General features: G+C 35.2%; 1 protein-coding gene across 1 annotated transcript in view; it reads right to left on the reverse strand.

The window, feature by feature from the left end:
- The window catches only part of ERC2 (ELKS/RAB6-interacting/CAST family member 2), a gene marked incomplete at both ends in the record, with an annotated part of 318,636 nt that overhangs the window by 256,021 nt on the left and 35,226 nt on the right, over positions 1-27,389 (reverse strand). Inside the window, 2 exons of the mRNA XM_080350354.1 lie at positions 26,032-26,448; positions 27,091-27,114. Of these exons, the coding sequence (XP_080206480.1) occupies positions 26,032-26,448; positions 27,091-27,114 (441 nt within the window). The remainder of the gene's footprint in view (positions 1-26,031; positions 26,449-27,090; positions 27,115-27,389) is intronic.

The raw sequence follows: 27,389 nt of genomic DNA on the forward strand, positions 1-27,389 counted from the left end.
GGCACAGATTACAAACTGTGTTGCTGTGCATCAGTACTTACAATAAATGCTGAATGCAGAGATATCATCAATATCTAAAGGCTTAGTTTTCTCTAGAGATGTAAAAACCAAAAGAATCTCCACTGAAAATACTGGTATTATCTGTTGTGACTAAAACCAGACTCTAAAGGAGAATTTTCAGAACTTCAGGAATCCATATGATGATGTAAACAGGTTAAGACTCTAAAACAGACAAATGGTAAAAGACTGCATTATGATGTAGGATACCAAATTCTGTACATAACACATTACCACATGTATTGAAAAAATCCCAACATGTTACAAAGAGTAGTAGCAATGTCAAACCAAAGTTATCTAATGCTTTCCATTTTTCACATTTTTAGGCACTAAACTTCAGTCAGTAAAGCTGTGGGGTTTGTTTTGCTTGGGTAGCTTTTGGAACCATATTTGCAGGACTGAAGACAACAGGTATAATTTCAACAAATAAGAGTGCTTTAATATACCGAGAAAAAAAAAATCTTATCTGATTTCCACATCTATATTTTCAAACTCAAAACCTTGGAATTACTGGTATTTAAAACATTTTATGTCACTTTTGTTTCAAAATAATGGCAGAGTCAGCTCAAGGCTTCTCAGAGTGACACTTGTTTCAGGAGATCCTTTGGTAGGAGGGAATTGAAAGACCGTAACATGCAAGAGCAGAGGTTTCATGCCATCTGCTATTCCCCAGGCCACCCTTCTTCAAACAATCTCATTTTCTCTCTTATGTGGAGCACAGGACAATGTAATTAATGTGCACACCCAGCCCAGAGGTACTGCAAGGACTTAGTTCACAGCTTAGAAGTAGCAGCTTTCTCTCACCATCTCTCCTTTCTCTTGACAGGTCCCATTCACCTTCCTGTTCCTCTCATGATTAGGGGAGGAAAACAGAGCTGAACAAGCAAAGGAAATTTCCTCTTTGAGTTTCAATAAGGGGCTGAGGCAAAAATCATTGTCACAGGAGAGGGACAACTCCGTATTCTGAATCCTTCCCTGAAGGCTTTTAGATTTAGAGCAGATGATTCGCAGTTCCTCAGCATAGACAGAGCTTAACTTACCCAGTCTAAGGCTAATACAGTACGTATAGACAAGATGCCATTAACCCTTTTGGACTGTGATTCAGACACTTCTTAGAAAGTACTGGATATCTTCTGCAGTACACAAACTGAAATTTTAAATTGAGTTCTGTGGTTAATTGTGTCCATTAAAACTATACCTCTTCTTACAACCACCTTAAAAAAAGAAGCATTTGAAAGCACAATTTGCACAAGCTAGTATGTTTTATTACTCTCGCCACTGCAATGTTTTATGCCTAAATATCCAGCTTCCTAAAATGCAAAGTATTTGTCCACAAGGTAAAGAATTGCAACAATGTAATTTACTAATGTGCAATTAGCTATAACAGATCCAGACCAAAAATGAACCCATTGGTCTAAAAGTATACTTTTCAAGCACAGTATAGACTTAGAGTAAAATGTGAATGATTCATACCAAAATGACTACAAGAACAGCACCATCACCTAAGTACAGAGAATTTTAAGGCAAAATATTACAGTTTATAAAAACGGTTGAAAAAAAACACAAAGAAATTAAGATGGCTTGTCAAATGTAAGTTTCAGAAAGCTAGATCTATTGCCTACCTAGTCCAGTTCAATAAGATTGATCTATAAATCGAGACAAAAATGTTTTCTGAATATCAGATCAGTGTAACATTAACTAAATCCAGCTACAACATTATTTATTAATCTGAAATCATTTTCCCCTCAGTTTACTACACACCAATAGCACATACCTTCCCCCTTGCACGATTTGCACATATTGATCAGCTGCATTATTGAATAGACATCTACATGGACACCTGAATAAGTTTCCCACTATCTGAAATATAGACATCAGTATCAGAATACTAGTTATCACACAAAATTAGCATTTTTAATCATCAAAAGTGGTAAATCTCCATCCATATGTGGGAAACCAGAACAATTTATTCAGCCCACAGCCTCTTCTGCCTACTGGACAGTTACACCAGCTGACACACTGCTACATTTTTCCTGAGAAACCTGCAGCTCATCACTGCATATCACATAGTCCATATGCCTAAATGCACACCCATTTCGTGAGTAAAAACGCAGACATTTCCTATACATAAGCAGGTAGATCCTGTCACTGAGCCATGCCAACAGCATTTTGATCATGCATTTCATCTACTTCTCACTTTATGGCGCGAGAGTAGGTCAGAACAGTCATTCAATGTTGCACATGGAGCAGGTTAATGATTGCACAGACCCCTAAGTCCCACTTAAGAACTCTTCTTTTATCAGACAATAGAAGACAACTAACTTACAGAGAAATCCATTAGGGATACTTGCTATGCCAGCAGTAATCAGGACCCACAGTTTTTAGAATTCACACTGCTGCTTCCTTCTGAGCCCAGGGAAGCACACGCAGTGCTCCTCTTCAGGTCAATGGCCCCTGAGCTGCAGAGGGGAAGTGCCACATTGCTTCCCAGTGGGGTTGGGTAAGGCTGGCGCTGTGGTGAGCTGAGCTGTGCCACATTAATCCCTCTGCAACATCTCTCCATTTTGTTCCATTTCTTGCTCTCATGCGTGGCTGTGGAGAGCAGCAGAAACCTCCCCTACAGGTCTTTATGACATTGAAAAGGATTCCTTAGATGGTTTCCCCTTATCACTAAACTGAGATTCATTCTGGACTGACAAAGTAAGCAAGTAATTATAGGATTACCGGCCAATATAAAATCTAACTTAATCACAGAATCGTGGTATTAATAGTGATATATGCCTTTACATGATAGCTGATTCAGGTTATTTACTTCCACAAGTTGGATGAACATTTCTAACTCATTATTTATGAAAATATTTCTGAGCTGGAGCAATTCTTTTTATACTGTTTTAATTCAATTGCATAGGTCATTTTACTAGTAAATCCCATGTTATGTAGATGTTAATTATCTCATTAGTGAACAGAATACAAACACACTTCTCGTTATACTAAAAGAATCAATGTTAAAGTTGTCTCAGCCAATAAGCTGTTTCTCCAGCATATTTGTCTTAAACTAAACGTAAGCTACATAGTACAACTTAAATTCCCTTTCAGAAGACTTTTTACACCCCACAAATGAGCCAAGCACTTAAAATACCTGCAGCGTAAATGAGAAAGGTTATGCAACACACTTACTATAAGTAAAGCGGCCAGTAAAATTCTTGGTCTTATTTCTACATTCTAACTTCACAACAAAGACTTTTTTACAACTGTGAAGCTACCTTCAGTTTGACAAGCAAATTTGCAAGAGCACAGGTTGGCAGAAGAATCTACAGTGTTACTATGGAGATTTGCATTTGTATATTGTGACTTTAAAAGAGCAGTTATCTTTAGAAAACACAGTCTGTTGCTGAGAATCCCTAGCCACAACAGGAAAAGCGAATCTGAAAAATTCCTGATCTCTACTTAATCCTTACCCAAGAAATGCATTAACACTCTGGCATCAACATTGTTGATAAAATTAGCAATAAAAATTTGTAGATAAGCATATACCAAGTGATTTCTTTTTATAATATTCTGTGACCTAAAAACTCAGAAAAGAAAATAGAGCAAACCTTTGTCCATGCACTGACACACAGACTATCGTACGTATGATAATGAAGGAGAATCACCCTTTTTCTGCCCTGTATTCACAAATCAGTTTCAAAATATAGTATATCTTGCCACCATAGTAATGATGTATTTGTAAAACTCTTTGAAATGGCAGAGAAATGTGCTAAACAAGTGACTTGTTGCCAAGTCTCCACTATGTAGATCACTGTATTTTAGGGGATGAAATAATTTTCTTTCATCATTTAGTCTTAAGACTAGTTATTAGAACAAACTTTAATATTATTAACTCATTGATTATCACATTAACATAAAATTTCTATACTCTGAGGCCGCAATACATTGCTTGAATACATTTAGGCTTTATCCATTATTCAATCCATCTATTTTTCTCCTGATACTTCTCTGTTAGGAGTTCAGCATCTGTTAATGCTGACACTTCTCTTTAGGGATTCCATGAGTCACACTATTATTTTTCATACTACCTTCACACTAGAGAGTCAAACAGAGCAACCTGATTTAGTCAGTTCTCCCAGGTTTGTTTCTTACAACTCTATCATAATGTTGCCTGAGATGTTGCATTTCACATTTATTTTACATCTATTACTTGAGTTTTTATGGGATTAGACAAGGTCAGTCCTAACAATTCTTTCACACACAGTAGTTTACTTTCTATGCCTTCCCAAACCACCTTGTGGGGAATATGGTCTAAGCCTTCTGTAAATCACTAGGGAGCCTGAATCTTATATTTCTGACACTTATTTAAGTGCATACTACTGATGGAACACGCCAATTCTTCAGTCTAGGTATAAACACCATTCATGTACGGTCCATATTTTTAATTGGCTACTTACTGTGCATTTAGAAGGTCTCAGTGAATACAGAATGCATGATACTGTCACTAAATGACACACACAAAAGAAAAAAATCCAGTAATTTACCTAGCAACTCTATGAATTGATAGGTTTTCCTTAATTTAAATATAGCAGTAGACTGTTTACAACTACTACCCAGACTCTGTGGACAACAGATTACAAGGCCTGTATGTAAGATATTTTGGCACAAGATACTTCAAAACAAAGAGTTACAAATAGTTTAAGGGTTAAAAACTATAAGATGTAGCTAACTGTACAAAGAAGACAGAAACTGTGTAGAGTAAGAACTGAAACCTAGACAGTATAAGAAGTTACCTGGTGGAAGCTTGCCAACTACATAACTCTGTTGACATATTACAGAAACAATTTATTTCATAGTTTACTTACTCCATTGCTTCTTGGTTAAATACTATCTAGTTATTTACAGCTCTCTATGGACTCTTCCAGTAGAGTCTAGCAGATTTTCTAGGCCCCCATGTCTTACCACATAACCTGCATTTCCAAAATCACTTCTTCACATATCCTGCCAATTGATGGACTTATCCCACAAATGTCAAAAATTCTTGGCATCAGCTCTTACCTAACAGAAATCTCTTCAGTAACAGGTCCATAGTCATTATTCAGCATGTTAAAAGCTCCCTTTGCATACATGATTCATTTTCTATTTGGATATTGTTCTGTGTCATTACTCAGAAGACTGAATTTCAAGGCTGAACTTCAGTGGTCAGTAGGTCTTGATGAACCAATGGTTTGGCTCTGTCCTTATTTACATCAGCATAAGTGTAATACTAATCAATTAAATCACTCTGAAAAAAAGTCATTGCAGATGAAATCATACATAAGTCTGTTATGCATAACAGAATTGAAAAATATACCACAAGGTATCTTACATTATCTTCACTATATTTAGAGGCAAAGAGGCAATGGATATAATATTTTCATTTAGCAGCAAACATACCAACAATAAAACATCTTTATAAGTTAGATTTCTTATGTGCACTTGTCTCTTTCATTGTTCAAGTCCTCCATACCATAACTCTGTAAGCACAGTTTTGGAAGCATATCGTTTTATGAAAACTTAAGGCCAAAGTTTTCTTTGGATTTGTAATAAAATAAACTTAAAAATAACTACATTTTTTATACGTTTATTGTAAGCTCTTCATCTTATTGCATTATGGATGACAGTATTTTCTTTTAACAGTTTACAACATGAAGAAATAGATCTAAAGAAAAAATTAGTTCAACGTAATTCTTTTTTGCAGGCTTCTTCAGATTCTCCTGTTGTCCGGGTTTTCTAGGAGGAAAATAGTGGTACGCTGGATGATCTCATCACAGGGGTGATCTAAGAGAAAGAATAGTACAAGGATACTTTATTTTTTTTTCAAAACAAGCAGGTAAAAGGTCTATGATTCAGTACTTTGCTTCATTAATATATATCATGCAACATTCTAAGACACAGCTACTCTATAGTACTCATTTCAAATGGGAAAAATGACAAGCCAAGGAACCACATCATTACCTGCCTCAATTTATTCTTTCAAGCTGGGATCATCAGTTTCTTTTTCTGACTCTTCTGTTACGCAATGCATTTCCTACCAGATGATAAGTATCTGCAAGACAGAAAAAGGAAAAAAGAACCCTAATTGATTTGTAGCTCATATCATTATCCAACCCCTTCAAACAAAAGTTAAACAGAGAAACTGAAATGTAATGATAAAGAAAATTTAACTGAAAAATTAGGAAAAAAAATATTCCAAGACACATGCACAAATAGTTTTGTGATCACAAATATAAATATGACTGTAACTGACAAATAATTCATTCATTATAGTAAACTTACCACAGAAAGGCTTGTAGGGCTTCTGTGGTGCAGTCATGACCAGTACCCTGTGTTCACCGGAAGAAGTGCGTCACCCTGAAAGGCCCCCTTTTAGTTCTTCTGCTACACCCTGATGTTCTCCCCATCTGCAGATGTTGTATGCATATAGAACAATCCCTATACACAGAATAAGTACCAATTTATGGGGATTTTTTAAAATTAATCAATGACTTTCACAAAATAAGAAATGATCAAGTTAATGAGGGTTTGAGGTTTGCCTTTATGTTGTTGTTGTTTGTTGTTTTTTTTTTTTTTCCTGAGAAAATAGACCTGAATATGGTTCAAAAATTTACTTATCATGTTGGTTCCCTTTGCTATCTACAGGAAGGAGCCCTGAATCTCATAATCTTTATTTATTTTTTGGAAAATATCAATGCTAGAGAATTTATTCTACTACAGAATAGCTTTCAAACTCAGTTCTTGGAAATTCTCTCGGTTACCATAGCTTATTGGATAGTTACCAACTACTTTGTAATGATTTACTCACAACAAACAATACTTTAAAAGTTAGAATTAAAGATAAGTTTTAACACATTCGGATTTTGCTTATGCAGTACTTCCAAATATTTTCTTGGAAGTTTAAGTATTTAAAAAAAAAAAAAAACAATACCTTACTCAACACTCTGCAGCCGTACTCTTGATGTAGGCTTTCCTGACAGTTATATGTTTCTAACAGTTGCACACAAAACATTCTAGACACACTGTTTAAGACAGCATCAGAGTGGTTATGCTCAATTACCAGCATCTAAATATAGATGTTTATATCCATATTTGGTTGTTAACCATTATTTACCTTTACCTGTCTAAATTTTAAAAGTTTACTTAATCTACAGATAATAGCTGAAGAAAAAGCAGGCTCTGTACTTCTAATATTATATTAGTTCTGTAAGGTCACTAAATACAAATCGAGGTGAGAGCAAAACAGAACTTTCAAGCTTAACTGAGGAGAGACACAGTCCCAGTGTAAGGGCTAAACACCAAAGGAAGAACTACTCATACACTGCAGCAATAAATGGAAAGAGTACACAAAGTATTTTCCAGATAACACAACATACAAATAACCTCACAACCTTCTCTTACTGTTCAAAGTTCTGTGACTATTCAGAAACATAGAAATTCAATTCTGAATGCAATGATCTGAATATTCTCATGGCTGGAAGGTGGGAAGCAGGAGGAAATAACTAAAGAAACCTATGGGAGTTAAGCACAGAAATCATATTGAAATTACACAGCATTAACTTCCCTATACTGCTCTGAAAATTTACATCATGTGTCATTCCATAAAATACCTGTAATAAATCTCCCACATGCATGTACAAAAACAAGTTTAACTGGCCATAATGGCAAATCAGTTTATTTCAAACGATCTGGCAGATCATTTCTATTGAAACAAAGAAAAATAAGGGCAAAATGTTGATATCTATAAAGTAAAACTTTCCGAGGTTTGTTGCCATTTGCAAATATAGGTACTTAGAACCAAAATCTTTACATGAAAACTTCCTTGCAACAGCTGAATGCACTGCAGATGTCTGTCACTTCCTCTCCATCCATGTTCAGGATTGTCTCTAATACTGTCAGCACTAAGATACAGTGTCTTGCACAAAATTAAGATCTGAATTAAAGAATGTTGTTTTCCTCTTGGAACTCAGTTTAATGAGGATGTTCAGAATGTATTCTGCCCATTCCTTCCATCCTTGAGCAACTAAGAAACACATATATTGATTACCTCCATCCAGAATGAAAATAATGCTTCCCGTCTGAAAGCACCCAGAGGGATGGATGGCATATTGTACTTCTGCTGTTGAAAGCTCTTCTTCAAGCAGAAATAAGTCCAGATTTACTGGAGTACATGGATGTATAAGTCTCTACATCTAGCAAGGTGACTCAATTTCAGCCCTTGCTCCAAGGCTGTTTAATATATTATCATCACTGCCAATAACCCTCTTCTGTATTGTAGAAGAAAATACAACTGCTGTTCCCTTTTTGGAAGCTTGCATGTACCTGCAGAAATACCAGCAGAGTTTGTTCAAAGCAGCCAAGTGAAATCTGGAACAAGGCAGACTTATGAAGCAGACCCTGACTCGGGCTTGGATAAAGGGCAGTCACTTTGATTTTAAACACCAGTGAAAAAAAGTGCCTTCGTATATAAGTATTAGTCTTTCTCATTTTCTTAGGAAATGAATTTATTATATCATTAGGGAAACACTAGCCTAAAAAAAAAAAAAAAATACCCTATTAGATTATCGCTAATCAAACCTTCAAATATTCCTCTTGGAAACATGACATTCTCACAAATGCAGAACTCCTATCAAACTGTTGGAAAGCTAGTGAGTTTTGTACATTATATCAGCATAAATGCTACTTTCACATGAATACATATAAAGGTCACTGAGCCTCAAAGGTCCAGGCCCTGAACACACCTTGTGCTGTCTTTACTTTCTAAAATTAATTTCTTAAATTTTACTCAGTGGACTGCAAGCCCAACCATAAAGAAATTAAGATCATATCCTGTTAAGATCAAAATATCCTGAAATACCAGCAGAGTCTGTTCAAAGCAGTCAAGTGAAATCTGGAACAAGTACATCTCTCTTCTACTTCTCAGACCATCGCACTGGTAATATTACATGAAAACAAAGAGTCTTGAACATTCTAAGTTATGAAATTAAATTTTTTCAAGACTTTGTTAAGTAAAATCGTAACAAGAACAGCATCATTCAAAGAGTTTTCCTTCATCACAAAGGACTGCTGCATTTTTAATGCAAGTAATTTCCAACAGCAAACATTTAACACAAAGCAGTCTGGGCAATGCTCAGATTACAAGTGAATGTATTTTATACTCTAGCTTTTGCATTACCGTAACACTACATTATCTCATCTAATTAGATTTTTCCAAAACCTCTGGAAAATGAACTTTCCACATGCTCTGCATGTTTGTTTATTGACTAAACATGGTGTGCATGAACTAAACAACCTATTCCAATAACGGGAATTATGAAAGAGCAATACTACAGCCTAACGGACTACAGAAATAGTTCTGTAAAATCATGTTATCTCTGGCACAATGCATTGTAAACATAGCAAAGACCAACTTTTACAGTTTTGATCTTTATATTTTCTCTCAAAAGTAAAATAATAATAGCTCCTATGTTAATGAACAGGCCTTTAAATGTTTTGTGACATTTGTAATTCAATCAAAGTGTAAATTACTGTTACATTTCAATTTTTTTTCTGAAAAGTTAGATATTTATTCTCCACTACTTTTGTGGCTATTTCAGAAAAATACCCTTCCCAGATTCCTAACCAATGATGTTTTGATTCCACAGATCCGACTTAACAGCATTCTTATTTGTGAGCTCTTCACACCACACCAAGTGTGAGATGCAGTGATCACTAGATGACCATTTGTTTTTTTTCCCCCCAAGAGATTATCTGCAATTTCCAGTGACTTCATCTGCATTTCTAACTACTTAGCATTTAGGATCAGAAGGAAGATAACCCAGAAAATAAGAAACGAGCAGATATTTGCAAAAGCTTTGCCTGAAACAACTGGGCCAGTAAAAAGAAGAAACACAGTGGCAGAGCAATCAGGAAACATCATTTTTGAGGTCACATATAACCCCTTTAATCTACAATATCACTATTTATTTTCTTATCTCACTTCATTCAATACACACTCTCACAGTTTCTAGAGTAAACAACACAGAAGTCCCAACTATCACTGATTGACTTACCTGACTGGAGTATGGAACAATGAAGTGCCATCTACGTTTTCACATCAAGTTTGTCTTGTATAAACACAGCATACATTCCGTAAATACAAAGACTATAGAGGTCCTACAGAAAACCAGATTTTATGGTCCATAATTTCTGAGTACCTGGCTGTTCTCTCATAATATTACTGAAATAATATAGAAAAATGTTCTTTAAAAATACCTTGGTGTTTTGGTTTTTGGTTTGGGGTGGGGTTTTTTTGTTCTGTTTTTGGGTGAGTTTTTTTTTTGTTTGGGGGGGGTTTTGTGTGTTTGTTCTTTGTTTGTTTGGGTTTTTTTAATCTCCCTGCTTTGAGTGGAAATAGAGCAGTGAGAGGAAAAGGAGAAACAAACATGTAACAAGAAAAAAAAAATATTCCTTTATCAAATAATTTTCTGGAATGAAACAGAAGATTTAAGAACCTAACTGAACATTCACAAAATTGAATCAATCTGCAATAGGTGAAGTTCAGACTGGATATGAGGAAAAGGTTCTTCACGGAGAAGGTGGTTGGTCACCAGAACAGGCTGTCCAAGGAAGAGCTCAAAGCACCAGAAGAACCCGGACAACACTCTTAGTCATTCGGCTTAGTGTTAGGGAGTCCTGCAGGAAGGGACGTGGACTTGATGATCCCTATAGAACCCTTCTAACTTGAGATATTCTATAATTCTCTGGAAAATTCTCTGATTAAATTAGAAATAACACTGAAAATTCCTTGAAAATTTTTTAGCACAAGTTTCACATACAGTGAGTACCTTCACTTCCAAGTTCTTGCAACATATAGCACACTGTAAACATTAGAAAAGTTGCTTTTGTGCTTTTGCTCTCTCTCTTAAAAGAGATAAAGAATAAGATTTTTTTTAAAAAAAAAAAGAAGCATTAATTCCCAAAAATATCCTTATTAGCAACTATTTAGCTCTCCAGAGCTATTCGTGTTATGCTTCCCTATTATACTAATGTTAATGCAGCCTAAAAGTCAGTTAAAAGCTTGTATTTTTCACATGCCACTCTCCAAGCTGGAGTCCAAGACTCTTCTTCAGTTGCCTTCAGATATTTTTAACTTTTCTCTATTTCTACGCTTTTTCTCATGATTAAGCAACAGCACATGAACAGATGGTCCATTAAAAAAAAAAAAAAATAATCATAGCCTGTACTGTTACAGCCCATGTGTCACAAAAATAGAGTTTAAAACTCACTCTTCACTTATTTTATCATAACATAAAGCATGCTGGACAGACTTTCTTCAGTTAAAGAGTCAGAGAATTACCTGCTCACTTGAAAAAAAATTAGACTTGATTTCTCAGTGCTTTAAACTAGACAAGATGAACAGATTCATATATAAACACGCTGATTTTTTGCTTACCTGTTATGGTATTAACATAACAGCATCTAAAACAGCTAAGACAAAACAATTTATCACTTCTAGTTATCACCTATACTGTTGGCAATTAAGAAAAATTAATGACACCTCATTATTTGCACTCTTTCCCCCAAGGACAACCATTCACTCTGTTTTCAAGAGATTCCCTGAAAATCCCAAAGAGCTTTGTTCTTTACAGGTCTAGTTCCTCTTTTTTTATCTTGCTCTTTTCCAGATTAGGTGAGACTTTGCCTCTGAGTGTGACAAGATCTAAACATCTTATGTCCTTCAGGAACTTGATAGCAAAGAGAAATACAAAATGACTCATACTTAATATTTTACACTGTTAACAATAATTTGCAATTCTTTCAACACAGGAAACAATGCCATTATGGATTGCTTTGTTCAGGTACCAGAGTGCATCGATCCATTCTTTTAATACCACTGATTTAATACAGCTAAGAACATAATGAAAACTTTTAAAGATATGGCCTTTTTCTAGCAAGGTTTTGATAGATTGTTCACTCAAGAAAGTATTGGAAAAAAAAATTCTTAAGTGTATCTCCACAGCTGCAAGGCATTCCGTAAGAGAATACACATAGTTTAAACATGCTATATATACGTATTGTCTATCCATCAGAGTGTCAATTTTTGAATCTATTTTTAATTTACACCAAGAATGAGGATGTGCAGTGCTTCATTTAGTGCAAAATATACAGTCTATCTTTGATTTTCTTTCTCAATACAAAATAGGTACCCTGCAGAGGGAAAAAAAAAAAAAAAAACCCTCTACATTCTGACATTCTAGAAACAAAAAAACCAAGGTATGACATATTGCCATTCTTTCTACGCTCTGAGTATAGATGAGAGTGGAAGTGATGCAGGAAGTAGAATACATAAAGGGTCAACGCACCCCAAAGAAACTCAGAGGATAAACAAGGTGGTAAACTTTCCCTTTTCCCAGTCGCTCGTCCTTGTGTTTCCCTGTGAATGCCATGCAGCGTGTAACACTTTTGGGAAGAAAAGTTCTGAATTGGTTCAGAGCCAGATAATTCACAGTAAAGCATTACTCAGAGAGACAAATTTTTTAATCCCTCAACAGTACTAACAATTTAGGGAAGGAAGGCCTCAACCTTCAAATAACACGGCTCTTCTGATATCTAAGGAGTGCCATATAATTTCTTCATTATTTGAATGTGTCTCAGAAGGAATACAGATTAGCACACAACCTGATTAAGTGTGGAATTCTGAAACCATCATGGACAGATGCTCTTCATCAAGATTAAAACGATCTTCATCAAGATCACTTCATGATGAAATATAGTAGGGTACCAAAGCGGGAAAAAGGAATCTCACAGAAAAATCTCAATTGTTCCACTCTGATACCAGCTCATACTGTTATTGCTACAGTAATTGCACTTTTGAAGTAAAATGGAAAAAGGATGGAAGACAAAGTGTTTCAATACGTTAGAGCTGGAATACTGAAATCAGATCTACAAGAGAAGAGTGTTCTTGTGGAGGAATTCTTGTAGTTCTTTCATAAATCTGTGAGTCACTGCAACTTTAAGGTGTAGCAATATAGTGAAGAACTAGAAAAATTAGCAAATACAGTCAAATAAGTTTAGTAGTCACAATGGCAAATGTAGTTATTCAAATTGTGTACAAAACTTTTCCAACCTGACATGTAACAAGCTTTGTTTGTAAATTTTCTCATGGTATTACAATTGTCTGAATTTGACTTTTCTGCAGTAAATGTCTATCCAAAAACCATGCTACTAAACATGAGGAGAGAAGTCATGTCAAACAGACCACTCTCGCAAAGACAAGGGATCTAAGGGATTCCTGAACACGGCCTCTCTAGCCAGCTGAAACAGCTGTGGAAATCCAAAGGACACGTCAATGCAGGAGATATTCGCTGAACTGCTGCTTTGGCAACAATAATTGCAATGTCAGGAATGCAGGTTCTGGTTAACCTGACTATTGACTCAGAAAACCACCCCTTAGAGACCTCTCACCAGTTATAGACCCAAGAACTCTTTGATACTGTTATTTGCAATGAACCCACATATGGATAACCCCCACAACTGGCAAAATAAATATATCAAGTTAGTTCTTTTGCTTCTCTTCCCTGGAGAGTTTCTGCTAAGGCTGTCAACATGTTTCAAATAACTGGTAAGCACTTCACAAATACCGCCACATGATGATGTACTACCAGTTCCAAACCCTGCTTGCCAGCGTTTGTAATTACACAGTCTACACTTTCCCTTACTTATGGAGTTTATTACTGTCATACTGCCCATACTTCCATAGTAGGAAGAGGTTGCAGGAAATACTCAAACACATTTTTACATCAGTTAAAGCTTCACAATGTTAAATTGAATTAAAGAGTCTTGTGAAACTCAATCATCATAAATTTGTACGTTGGGAATACTCAGTTTTCTAATACTGTATTCATCATTTGTTTCCAAAGGAATAAAAGGAGATAAAAGTTTTTATACAAGTCTCTAACTCCATATTTTTTTCCATGAGACAAAAAACATCCAGGTTTTCTGAATATTTAAATCAGTATTTGTAGACTTTGCTGAAATGCAAACCATTGGGGAAAAAATGGCTAATTAAAGAACAAGTTTCTACCGGGCTTCCAGCTACCTGTGACAGAGACAAGAAACCCTCCTGCTGAAGGGCTCAGTGGAAACAAATTATCAAAGTAGCCCCAACTTGGAATCCTTCCAGAAGATGAGTCTTACCATTCTGAATGCCCCTATTGTTTTGACAAATTCTATTATCCAAGCTGGTGTTAAAATGAACTTTTTTTTTTTTTTCTTGTGAGATAAGAAAAACACACAAGAGGGAGTATGTTTATCTGTTCTTAATCTCTTGGTAAGATTTCCTTTCTTCTGGCCAATCATCCTTTGTCTTACTGACGCAGATGGGATGTATGCACTGCCAAGACCTCTGTAAATGCTCACAATACTGTTGAGAGGCTGAAGGGTAACAGTATATTGATAACGGTTTCTGAGATTGGTTATCAGCAGAGAATCTTTTGCCTGCCAGATGTCCTCTTATGTGAAAATATGCCTGTTTCAAGTTGAGAGCTGTAAATGACTCTTTACAAGTGAGTCAGGAATAATTGAGAACAAACTGATTGTTTTGACTGAAACGTGCAGGTGTTCAGCCCATCCTTCTCAAGGAACACAATAATTTAAATACTATCTACTACACAAAGATAACAAAGGAACAATTAATACCTCATGTAGATGACAGATTAAATTTTGAATAGAAGATTCAGATTTACAAAGTTAATAAGAAATTTGCTTTTTAAAATCTCGTTGCGTCTTGTTATTTAAATTTTATTATATTTATACAGCCTTCTCATCTAACATCAGGTACTTCACTGTTTCATATATTCCAGAAGGCTATATCTACATACTGGCTTTCATGTCAGAGGATCCAAAACGTATCACAAACTATGTGATGCAAAGGCAGCTATATATGTGCTGCTCTGCATAGACTTCAAATGAAGGTGGTCCTCCTCTTAATTCTATCATTGTAAAATGAGTGATGAAAAATAACAAAGAGGGTGCGATTATCTGTGAAAAACAGAATGAAAACAAATTCTCATTCAAGGGCGCCATCTAGTGACCACAACAACCGCACATCCTTTCCATGGAGGCTGTGATCAAGTTGCACACCGGCTGATTTTTAGGAATTATTTAGGCACCCTCCTCCCGCGCTTTTTTTTTTTTTTTTTTTCTTTTTAAGAAATCTGTAGAATGACGAAGTTTCTCTAACAGGCTACTCCTGCTGCGGATTATAGTATCTCACTTGAAGGCCACAGCAACTCATAGGTCATTCTTAAGTGACAAGCATAACTTGAGTGTCTATGACCTCCAATTTTATACACCTAGAAGTCTGTATCTTCATAAACCTCACAGTGTACATCCATGAAAATGTATGTCTGCAGAAGTTTGACTGTTACAGAGGAAACAAAGCAAGGTGTATGTAAACTGAGAACTGGTGTTTAGGAATGGTGCTGGGTACTGAGGAAATACACAGCATTTATAATAAAGTATACTACTAATTTTTCTCAGTTCCCATTGCAAATATGTGGGGATTGGTTTGTGACATAAGGCGAGAGATTAGATCTTTGATTAATATGCTTCCCTATGCAATTTTAAACGTTTCGTGGGACTATTCATACAAGAGTGTGCAGAGTTGTACTGAGGTTTTAATGAGATAAGGTCTATCATGTTCTCATTGTAATTCAAAAGGCCAACATTAGAACTACTGAGATACTTTTTCACATCTTTGTTTTTAAACAAACTATACAATTAGATTCTGATTAATATTTTACACAAGCATCTTGAAATAAAGGTATGATTGTAGAATGAGAAGCTATCAGAAAAAAAGTGAACCACAAAGTAACTCTCTGGTTAGTGAGTTTCAAGACAATAGATTGTAAACCAATTGCTAACTTAAGAAAGAAAAGAACTTTGAAAAAGCAAGTAAAACAGATAAAAAGATGCTCTACTCTTAGACTGTCATGTGGTGGTTTGTTTTGTTCAGGGTTTTTTTTGTTTGTTTATTTGGTTTCTTTTTGGTTTGATCTTGGTTTTTAATCTCCACTCCTTGACAAGAGGATGTATGAACATAGAATATGCTAAGTTTCTCTGTGCCTCTAGTTTTCATAGCACAGTTCCTTTAGGAAACCATAAAAAAAAAAAAAAATCTCACGCAACCTTTCTTTCAGTGTGAATACTGCTGCAAAAGAATAGCATAATCATGATAGCCGTATAGTAATTTCTAACAAATTTCATCACGTACTGCTTACATGACGTGATATCAGTTATTTATTCATTTGCCATGAAAAAAAATGACTAAAACCTCTTCTACGTTAGCCAGATTTATGAATTCACAAAACCGAATCACAGAATCACACTTTGCAAGTACAGCAGAGCAGAAACAATGCATTTTTTGTTGTTTTTGGCACTAACATACTACTTTTTTGAAGTACAGCACTTCAGCTATGTTGTCAGGATATGTTGTCAACGACTGGTGAAGCAGCATCAAGCACCACACTTTAAAGACAGCCACAGCTAAACCATTTGAACTATAATTTGACTTATTCTGCATGTAACTAGCACAGAAAATGCATTACTTCATTACCAAACAATTGTTTCTTGTCAAAAGTGATCCTGCAGTACAGTAATTCTTATGGGTTACATACATTTGCAATTAGGCAATTTCACTTGAAGAGAAACCTGAACTCAATTAAGCTTTAATCTTAAAATATCATCTGAACATCATCAGTAGTCACAAGATGATATGTGGCAAATAAGGGCACAATAACACCTTTTTCCTCATAATACTTTCAGATATATAGTAAGCAATATACTATCTGTTGCTCAGCATCTGAAGATAGCTGCTTTAGTTAATAAACCTTGTAAAAAATTCAGCTGATAATGAAAAAAAGCAGGAATTTAATTAACTCGCTATTTGTGGAAACTTGCAGAAAAGATACCATGAACTGAGAAACTACGCAGGTTCTCCTTTTAAAGATCACATATAAAGAGAATATTTTTTTCTAGTCAAATAATGAGCCAAAGAAAAACACATCATTTAACTTATATTCATCGCTATAAATCTAAAACCTAAGGTCCACGTATTTTTGTAAACAGAATTATATTGAGGAAAATATGTTAACAGCTAAAGCCAATTAGAGCAGTGTGACTAAGTAAATATATATCTAGCTGTTAATTATCTATTAACAGATTAAAACAAAGATTTTAAGGAGTACAGTGTGTGAAGAACATTCCTTTAAGTAAGATGTCCTTTTACTAACCTCATTTGGAACACTTTCACAATAGATGCTTGAAGAGAACTAGTAACCAGTTTGCCAGCATAAGAATTTTGTTAATGGAGGAATACAGCAGCCAGAATTCAGTGACACACCATTAAGAACCTGTTTATAATTACCAAGTACAGCAGTAAGTTGCCTAAGCATTCTCCTCTATGTCAATTATTAGATTGCTTTTCTTCTTCTCAATTATATCAGCAGAACTTGGACTACGTACAAAATCTACCAGTATCATAACTGTCTATGAGAGAATATAAATAGTGTATTTAAGAATATTAAATTCAAGTAAATTGTGTAAAAAGTAGACCAATAAAGAACATTCTAGATATGCCCCTTACACCTTCTGAGTCTACAGAGTAGCAAACACTACAGTTCTGTCTTTCTACACCTCCAAAAAATTGATAATTCATTAGTCTATAATAGGGTATTGCATGTGCGCTCCTCTTTCAGTAATTAGGGAAAGATGTCTGATTCACACTTCCCTGGATCACATATTGTTTTTATTTATCACTTCATTTCCTTCAACAAGAACTATGAAGTGTTGCTAAAAGGCCAGCAGGAATATTGCTTAACTCTTCTGTATGAAAGTGGAAGGAACAGGCAAGGCCCCATACCCTACAGACAGGCATAACAGTAAGTAATCCCCTGAGCTCATATAACTGCCTGTATTAATACTGTCCTTAATCTTGGAAACATCACAAGAATACACAGAACCAGTAAGTATTCTAAATATATTCATGATACATAAGTGGCTCTAAAAAGTCTGGGTGGTTTCAAGTAATCAAGTCTGGATTCATTTGTTCTTTCAAATCTAATCCTATTCACCTTAAGTCACTCAATTCATCCCATTGACCTCATCTGACTCACAGAAAACACCAAACAAAAAAAATAGGGTTTGACATATCCATAATTTTAGTGGACAAAGATCTTTCAGAGTACATGGGAGATATTCATCAATATTTTAACCAAATCTTTATAGTGATATAGTATATACTTATACTCATTATCCAATTTTTTATTTGCAAATGAATATTGACAGCTCTATAATCATGTTGGACTTCCAGGCTCAGGCTGTCAACAACAACAACCAAAAAAAAAAAATTAACCTGTAATCAAGAAAAGCCAATGAATACATCTGTAAAATTGGGATACAATCAGCTAATTAGTGACTAGTTAAATTCCAGTTCCACCAGATCAGAGGCTGTATATTCTTTCTGAAGAATGGGGTGGAACTGTTTCAACAAGAAATTTACATCTGTTTGTTAGATCAGAAATAATTTGGTGCTTCAATTTGGTTTCTGTATTTGTTTTTTAATCTTCTGTGATGTTTCTTTCTCTCCCTTTTATTTATTTTCATTATATATTATATGAATAATATAGCTCATGTTACCTTTTTTTCTTTAGAGGCTCTAAGAAATATGACTTCTCCCTGAAAGGACCAGGTGACTAGGAAACAGCTATCAGCTAGCACCGCATAGGTGTTACGTTGTACAGAGCAACTGAAGAGATGCCTCTCACTCCAGTCTAGTTCCATTTCAACAGGAGCAGCAAATTTCCATGCTCTCTGACAAGTTTTTTCTTTTTCTAATTACTATCCTAAGAAAACTGTTAGCCTTGGATTATCTAATGGAGACAGAAATACTAAATGAAAATAATTCTAAAATAGATGTTGGAGATAGCACATAGTGTGACCAAATGGCTTTCAAATGCATTTCTAAGCATAATAAATTCTGCTATAAGTATAAATTCTCTGGGATTTACAATCTTTACCTTGTATGTCCTCATCCCAATTAGGTTCCTCAACATCTCTGGGCAATCTATTCCACAGCTTAACTACTCTCTGAGTATGCCATCTTGCACTTCAGAGAGAGTCTAAAGCAGAAAAGTATACATAGGAATTAAAGAGTAACCAGCTCCCCTCTTCCCTGCAAATTCAGCTCTGATTCTTTCTGTGAAAAATATATCCACATGGCAGAGCTATGAGTCACATATGTAAGCTATTGTTATGCATGTGAAGGACAAGAAGATGAAGCTAGAGAAAATTACATTATGGAATGGTGTAATTAAATTACTGCCACAGAGATGAGTAGCTGCAGGTTTACAGAACAGAAACTGTAAAATATAACAGAGAGAAGATGAAAGGAAACAAAATCTATGATAGAAACCAAAATTGATCACTTTTCTCTATTTTGTTATTGGCTAGTCTCTAAAATGCTTACATGCAGCTTGAAAGTTGTAAATGTGTGAACTGACCAAACAGCCCTGCAAAGTTAGTATTTCCACATTTGGGGATGATACTTGTTTTACAGCAATTCAAGACAGTCCCCAGATTACCTTCTAAAAGATGCATTTTCCAGGAACACTGGCAGGATCAACAACACCGCTACATATTGAAAGGCATAGAAAACCCAGCTTATTTGTGAATCTCTGATTTTTCAGTCTTCCTAAAATAATTTCTTTAGTTGGTACTCTGAGATGTGTTAGTTTGAAACTGACAGTTTTCTCATATTCTAGATTCCAAACTACAGGTGATGTTGTCATGGACAGCAATCCAGTATTTAAAGAAACTGATTTCTAAAGGAACAAAGCTTTCTAATCCTCCATGTAGGCTTGTAAACCTAACACAACTGCAACCAAGAACGCTGGCAACAGTATCATGGGGCATAAGAAAATCTGAATGGCTATGTTAGATGTAATAACTGTTCTCTAGAGCATAATCAGGTTCTGGCTGCTTTCTCATGTCTGGAGTGATTGCCAACATTGCAAAGTCCTTCTGTATACTTAAGAGCTGACCTCAAAAACACATATTACTATTGATATTTTGATAGACAGTAATTGTCTTTATAGTAACTGATTAGATTAATATTTTGAGCTGAGCCAGGAGAAATAAAAGGAAAGAAGCACTAATGAACCTAATAAAGAGGTTCAGTCTAGAATGGTTGTTAATCTATACAACTAACTTCGGGGAAGAAACGTTTGGTGTCGATAAAGCATTTCCTTAGTAAATTACTACTGGCTCCAGTGTAAGACATTTACAGTAAACACCAAAAGTCTGCAAGGCATCTGTTCTGTTCACAGTAGAAGAAGGGACTTTGCTCCCTTAATAACTTTAAAAACATGCGATAACTAATTCATGATGGCAGTTCAAATCCTATCAGCAGCCTTCATTATTTGGCCAAGCTGAGTTCAAAGATAGAGCAAGTTTTTAAAAACCCTTGAAAGTTTAAAAGTACACTTTAAATTATAATAAAGAAGCTGTTTTCTTCTTATTGCTACTAAATATAAAAAACTGTAGCTTTAAACCATGTGCAACAACGTTATTTTAAGAATACATGCAAGATAGGAGTTAAAATGTCTATATAAAAGCCTATATGATCTCAGATTTTGTTTTAGTGAAATTGTATGTTATATAGAAAAGGCACGTGTAATATATGTGTATGTATATATAATAAAATACTTGCTGGAATTTTAACATTTGACTTTACTAGACATTTAGTGGGACTTTGCCTAAGGCAAGATTTTAATAGCAATAATAAAAAAATACTTAATGGTACTTAGGGTAAATAATGTGTGGTCACTATATTCGAAAAAAAAGTAACACCAAACATCTGTGCTAGATTTCTACATGATAAAATCCCCATATTACCTAGGGTTCTCCCAAAGTTATAGAGAAAAAAAAAATGTTTATTTAAAATGCAAGTAGAGACGTGATAATCAGTTTAAGAACTTTAAGGCAGGCATCTTGCATTTTCTGACAGGAACGTATATTTAATGATTTTCATTATACTTAATTCCAAACATGAAGAACACCATGGTATGACATTATGGCTTCAAGACAGATTTTCAACTATTAATATACTCACAGGGAGACTACCTGGCCCAAGAATGGCATTTTTCTTACTTGTGTGTATTTGCAAAGACCAGTTTTTTCCATACAGCATAGATTATTTCCTCATCAAAGCAACTGCTATTTTATTTTGCCCCAGAAAATATCAAGACAAATTCAGCTATCTTTGAAAACATTAACAAAAGTATTTCAGTGAGGTTAGTTAGTTACAGACACAGGATTCAGCCTAACTTGATGGAAAACTTGAGTGCAAACTGGGCAGAAGTTCTCAGAAACCACTCTCCTCAATAGGTTGCATCTCCAAAACTGGAGCAGAAACACATGCTCACACTTTTTCCTATGTAGTCAGAGTTTTATTTGTTCTTGCTTCCTTTTTGAATCAGCAATTCAGAAAACTTGTTATAACTATCACAAAGCTGGGAATCTAGCAATCCTTGTGAAAGCTTATTCCCTATATTTTAAATTCCTTAACACACGAAAGGAAATCTAATCCCATTTTTTGTATAGGTTATTTCTCAACATTTTAATGACCCTTACAGACACATTTTTTGTTTATTCATGTAAAAAAGCAGGATTACAACTTCAGCTGAACTGTCCTCCTCCTCCCACATAATAAGCCTCAATTTTGCCATTCCTAAGACCTTCAAATAGAAAACTTGAGTAAACCTATCTGCACAAGTTTGCCTCTGTGAAACAAATTTTAAAGATGCAGTGGACTGCACAATGCACAAAGGTACAATTTTTGAGGGCCAGGTAGTTACACCAAGTCAGTCCAAATCTGCTAAGAATATGAAAAATGAAGTTGTTTCATTTTCCAGAGTTTCCTATGCCTCTGGTGCACGAGCTATTTGCATGTCTCTTCCCTGCACCTTCTCTAAGAAATATAATCTATGGCCCAGAGAAATTCCAGATATTTGGCTTAAGAAAGATAAATTTTTACATGATACTTGGATATCTGGCAAATTATTTTGAACCAAAACAGTAGCATATTGGTTTCTGGTAACATGCATGCTTACATGAAATTGACAGAAAATGAATATGAGAAGTATTCCATACCTGACAAAGTGCTACAGACTGAAGGACAACAAGAAAAGTTATTTCTTTCTCTAAAGTTAAGTGAACTTTGAAAAAATACTAGCTAGACAAATGCAGCTCTGGAACAACAACAAACATATCCCCTACTATTCGATTCCTAGTAGGATCAGTGCTCATGGCAGTTGAGGTCAAGGAAAGATATCTGACAACCATTGGAGACATGAGTGTATAGAACAGAGTGTCTTAAATTGCCAATATTCACAACGAATGAATTTCTTCAATTTCTCTCACGGTATGTTAGTTTAATTGTCTGGTTTGGTCAAAAATCCATCCACCAGTGATTATTAATAACAAAATCAATTTCTTCCGTGTCTCATCCATTAGCTTTCTATTCCAACATGCTAAGAAATCTAAAAGACTGTGAATGAAGAAAAGAAGACAGATTCCTGCTTTGGCACTATTTTAAAGAACAATCAACAGTATAGGGGAGAAAGATATGGCTGCATTAGGGGAAAACATGTTCAAAATCTCAGCAAAATATATAAGATTTGGCTTTTCTCCAGCTAGGATTTAAAAGGTGACATGATGGTACACAGATTTCAAGAACTGAAAAACTTCAGACTAAAAGTACTTCTAAACTAAATACCAACAATATAGCTTATGAGAAGTCAATCTACATACGCTTTTTAACATAGCATTGAGGCTGTAGAAAATCAGTAGTCTTCAGTTATTTTTTTCCACATTCAACCTCATTTACACTGTTTTCAGCTTTTTTTTTTTTCCATAGACAGCACTCTTTCTGCTGGAGATAACAACAGAATCTATCACTGTAACAGTAAATTGACATGCTAGAAAACTGTTAATTGAATACCTTAATTTGCTGCTACAATGAAGTTTATCTTCCTTATTTTGTTCCAAGTACACTGTCAGAAAGTCAAATAGCAAAACTCATTAAAAAAATAAATAAGTGTTCATGATCTGATCAAACAGTATGTTACACATGACAATATTCTAGGTTCTCAGAAATATACTCAACATGATCTCTATACTCCCACCTGTAAAAATACAGAAAGCAGAATATTTTAGATGAAGTTTTACAAAGACAAATATTTTGTTAAAGATTTAGAAAGATTAACACAATTTGAGTGAATACTAAATAATTAATGAATGGAATCCATTAAAATGTATCCAAGTTCCAGTTTACTTTGAAATCATTCTCAGGAAAAGAAGAAAAAAAATCCAGTTAACTCTTCAAGGTCATTTATACAGTAATTCCTGTGTCATCATGTTGGAAAACTGTATTGTGCAGGATGGAGACTATGTGCAGTGATAGCAATTCAAACCAGCACTGCAGAATAAGGACTTGCCAAGCTACACATGAAGATAGAAGTTGATCCATTTGGACTTCTAACAAAGGGATAAAACTCTACAGAATATCTGTATATTCCCCCGAAAGCATGCAAACAATTTCCCATAACAAGACAGCAAAAGACAAAATTTGAACATAAGAACATTTTCCAAGAGCCCACTTGAACAATTAAATCCAGATTCCTGAAAAACAAGCAGGCATCTACTAAGCATTTCATTTATAAAGAGTTTACACACCTTACACATCATAGTTGTAAGCTGCCTACAACAAGCTCTACAATCTCCAGGAGGGAAAAAAGTAAAACCCATAAATACCATGTTCAACAGGAAGAAAGTTGGGAAAACAGACTTCACTCAAAGCCTTGAATTCTTATAACAGCAAGGAAATTGTGAGGCAAAATCTCCAGATCACTAGATAGCTCCTGCTAATCTGACACAGAGATTGACAGATTCCAGAAAGCAAACCTAGTAAATTTTTAAACCTCGATCAGTTACCAAGGCATTCCAGCATGTCATAAGCAGAAACTCAGTAAACCCCATTCTATACTTGCAGCACTCCATAGAAAAGACAACCTCTACACCCTCACAGAAACTGAAGGAGAAACAAATTTTTTCCTGGCTCCTGAAGGTAACACAGGGGGAACTCTGAAACATAAATCTAGTTCAGTACAAATATAGGAGAAATATGCAGTCTATAAATAGCAATATGATCTCCTATTATTATATAAATTGGATGCCCAAGGACTTCACTTGGAAGCTTGCATTTTATCTACTTTTCAAGCTCTATTTAGTTCTATTTCTCTCACTGTGTTAGTTAGAAACCTTCTTCAAATTTCCACTGTAAATTTATTCATGTCAAATACATACCCAAATTAGGATTCACAAACTTAAGCAATATTCGTGCAACACGTAAAATAAAAACAAAATATCACATAAACCAAATAATAAATCATCCATCTTGAAACAGACTGTATGTAGTACCCCGAGAATAGCAGATCTAAATCCAGAAAGTTGTCTGCTTATTCATAGAACTTCTCCCACAATCCTTCCTCATCACAAACTCAGTATCATTAACTCCTTATGCAACCCCTTTCAGGATTCATTGAGTTTCAGAGGTCATTGACAGGTGGCATCACTTTTCAATTAAAATTCTGCCTGTGAAAAGACTCAGGATCCACAACTTCACAAAGAAAACTTTACTGAAATGTATCGTTGTGCCTTGCAAATTTCCCAGTTTCCAAGCTTCAGATGGGCCTCAGATTCCACCATCAATACACATTCTACGTTAGAGAAGATAAAAGAGCTGGGGGAAGAATAAGGAAAACTAAAGTGGCCATTAGCTAATATAAAATAATTTGTCCATAGCAAAGAAAATATTTAGACAACATTATGTAGATGTAAATAGCTGTTCTTAATCTCTAGCATTCATACATTTATTGATGTAGAGAAGCCCATAATAGTTTTCTCTGTTCCTGTACTGATTTTATTCACGCTTTGATCTGTCAGGCAAATTGGCATTTTTATTGCCTGGAAGTTCAAGCACACTAAACTGCTGCCGAGTGTCTAAGGAAACATACCTGTTTGTCCTTACTCCTCTTACTGTGGGCAGCTTGCGCTCCATCTCCCTGCAATTTTCACCCTTCTTAGCAGGAAGCACAAGGTCTTTCTGAGGAAGACTCACACTGTCTTGTTTGCCTGTCACTAATCGCATCATAATGCTGACAAGACGTAGAGGGGCAGATGGTCTTGACCCCAGGCCAGATTTTCTTTCAGCTGTACTAATTCAATCATCTCAAACCTGGTCCTAAAAATGCATTCACAAATGATATGGGTTGCTGGTGCAGGTAGACTTGGGATTGAATTAAGGATCTCTCAAAGTACAGTGCAGCCACCACTGTAGCATTTTACTGCAGCAACATTATGTGGCATATTTACCCAAAAAGTTGGGGCACCAAACATTAAAATACAGTAGAGATGCACATAGGCAGAAGCATTTGTTTATATGGAAGGCAAAATATTTTAACAAGGGGTATAAAACAAAAGTCACATACACTCATGGCTAGTTAGTTTAAAGCAGCAGCAGGTGTTACTCCACTCTTCAGTTGTTCTAGTTTTCAATTGCCAAACACTGATTGGTCAAAATACAAAGCAAACAGAAATTATGCAAAGCAACCATGTCAGAGACAATAAGACAGAAACAATACAATTGTTTTTCTTCCATAATTTCTTATACTTGCTTTCAAATGCCATATAATCCTGTTGTGTATTTATTTCAGATGTAAAACAAATGCATGTTATTTTTGACGAGAAAATGAGAGCAGTAAAACACTTGGATACTCTAAAGTATATTTCTAAAAATGCAGCAAGTATTTTGACAATCTCTGTTAAACAAATAAATAAGTTTTTGCTTACCTCTCTAAGATGCATGTTTTCCTTCTCCTTCTGATCTAAAATCACTTCTAAGTGATTAACCTGAGATTCAGCCTCTGCCATCCTTCGAGTTCTTTCATTGTCATCTTCCATTCCTTTAGATGGCAAACCTTTACTTTGTAACATTTCCAGAAGCTTTTTTATTGATTCATCTCTGGCATTCAGTGTTTGCTTTTGTGTTTCAATCCTAAGCTCCATTTCTTCTAGCGTTTTTCTCAACAGGAAGAGCTCTTTAGCTTGTCGATCATGTTCTGCTTGAAGTCTTCGAAAATTCTCCTCTGTGAGCTCAATGGTAAAATGCTCAGCCCCTCTGTTTCCACTTTCTTGCTGGAGAAGATGGTTAAGGTCTCTCTGGGTTCTAAGCTCATCTTGAAGTGCCTGGATTGTCAATTGCAGATGCTGCAATGAAGAAATAAGGAAAAAAAAAATATCAGTTTTGGACCTCAACATAGGAATAGTCTTTGCTTAAAGTTTTGCTGTACGCTGGTACAAAAATTCATTAGAATCAATGATGAAAGTATATCAAACAACCTAATAAAACAGCAAACACATGTAACGACATTTGTAATATCTTTCAAGTGCTTCCAGGAAAAGAAAAAAGAAAAAGAAAAAAAAGAGACAACACACAAAATAGTGTCAGGGATAAAATAAATAGTAACGAAAGGCAAACCAACAAACCCAAACATTAGGCAGTGACATATCCATTAGTACAGCTGGTATGTACCTATAAAGCTGAAAGATTCAGTATTCCATGTTTTCTAAATTACTTCATAGACTAAAGGTAATTAATTCTGCCCTTCATAGTGCTCAACAGTCCTGTCATCTATAAAGTCAAAGCACTCACTATAACTGAAGGGGGCTTTGGGAGCAGACGAGTTGGGGCTGGTTGGTTTGGGAGTTTTGTTTATTTTTTCTTTTGGTAACTAAAGCTATGAACATGTTTAGTAAACGGTATTACTGTATCTCTAACAAGCAAACAAAAAAACACAATAAGCAATACTGAATTTCGAAAAATAAATTGACTGCAAATAGCGGACAAACCTTTGTTCTCCTGGCATCCAAAAACTGAACAGCATGGTAAATGAAAAAATGAAGCAAAATCAACATAAATAAAGGTCAGATGCAAGCAAAGGAGATTCAACAGAAAGAACTGAATTCAACAAAATTACGCCTTCAACAGAAAAAATAATTTTATTGAGTTATACAAAAAGGCACCAACAACTTCACAGTACTCGAAAATATAAAGCTAAACTAAAGACAGACTTTACTCAATACGTGTGACAAAGAAAAACATTTAGAAACAACCCCACAGCAAATAATAACATTCCTATTTTATCTTA

Source organism: Nesoenas mayeri (assembly GCF_963082525.1).
Source record: "Nesoenas mayeri genome assembly, chromosome: 10".
Classification (NCBI taxonomy): Eukaryota; Metazoa; Chordata; class Aves; order Columbiformes; family Columbidae; genus Nesoenas; species Nesoenas mayeri.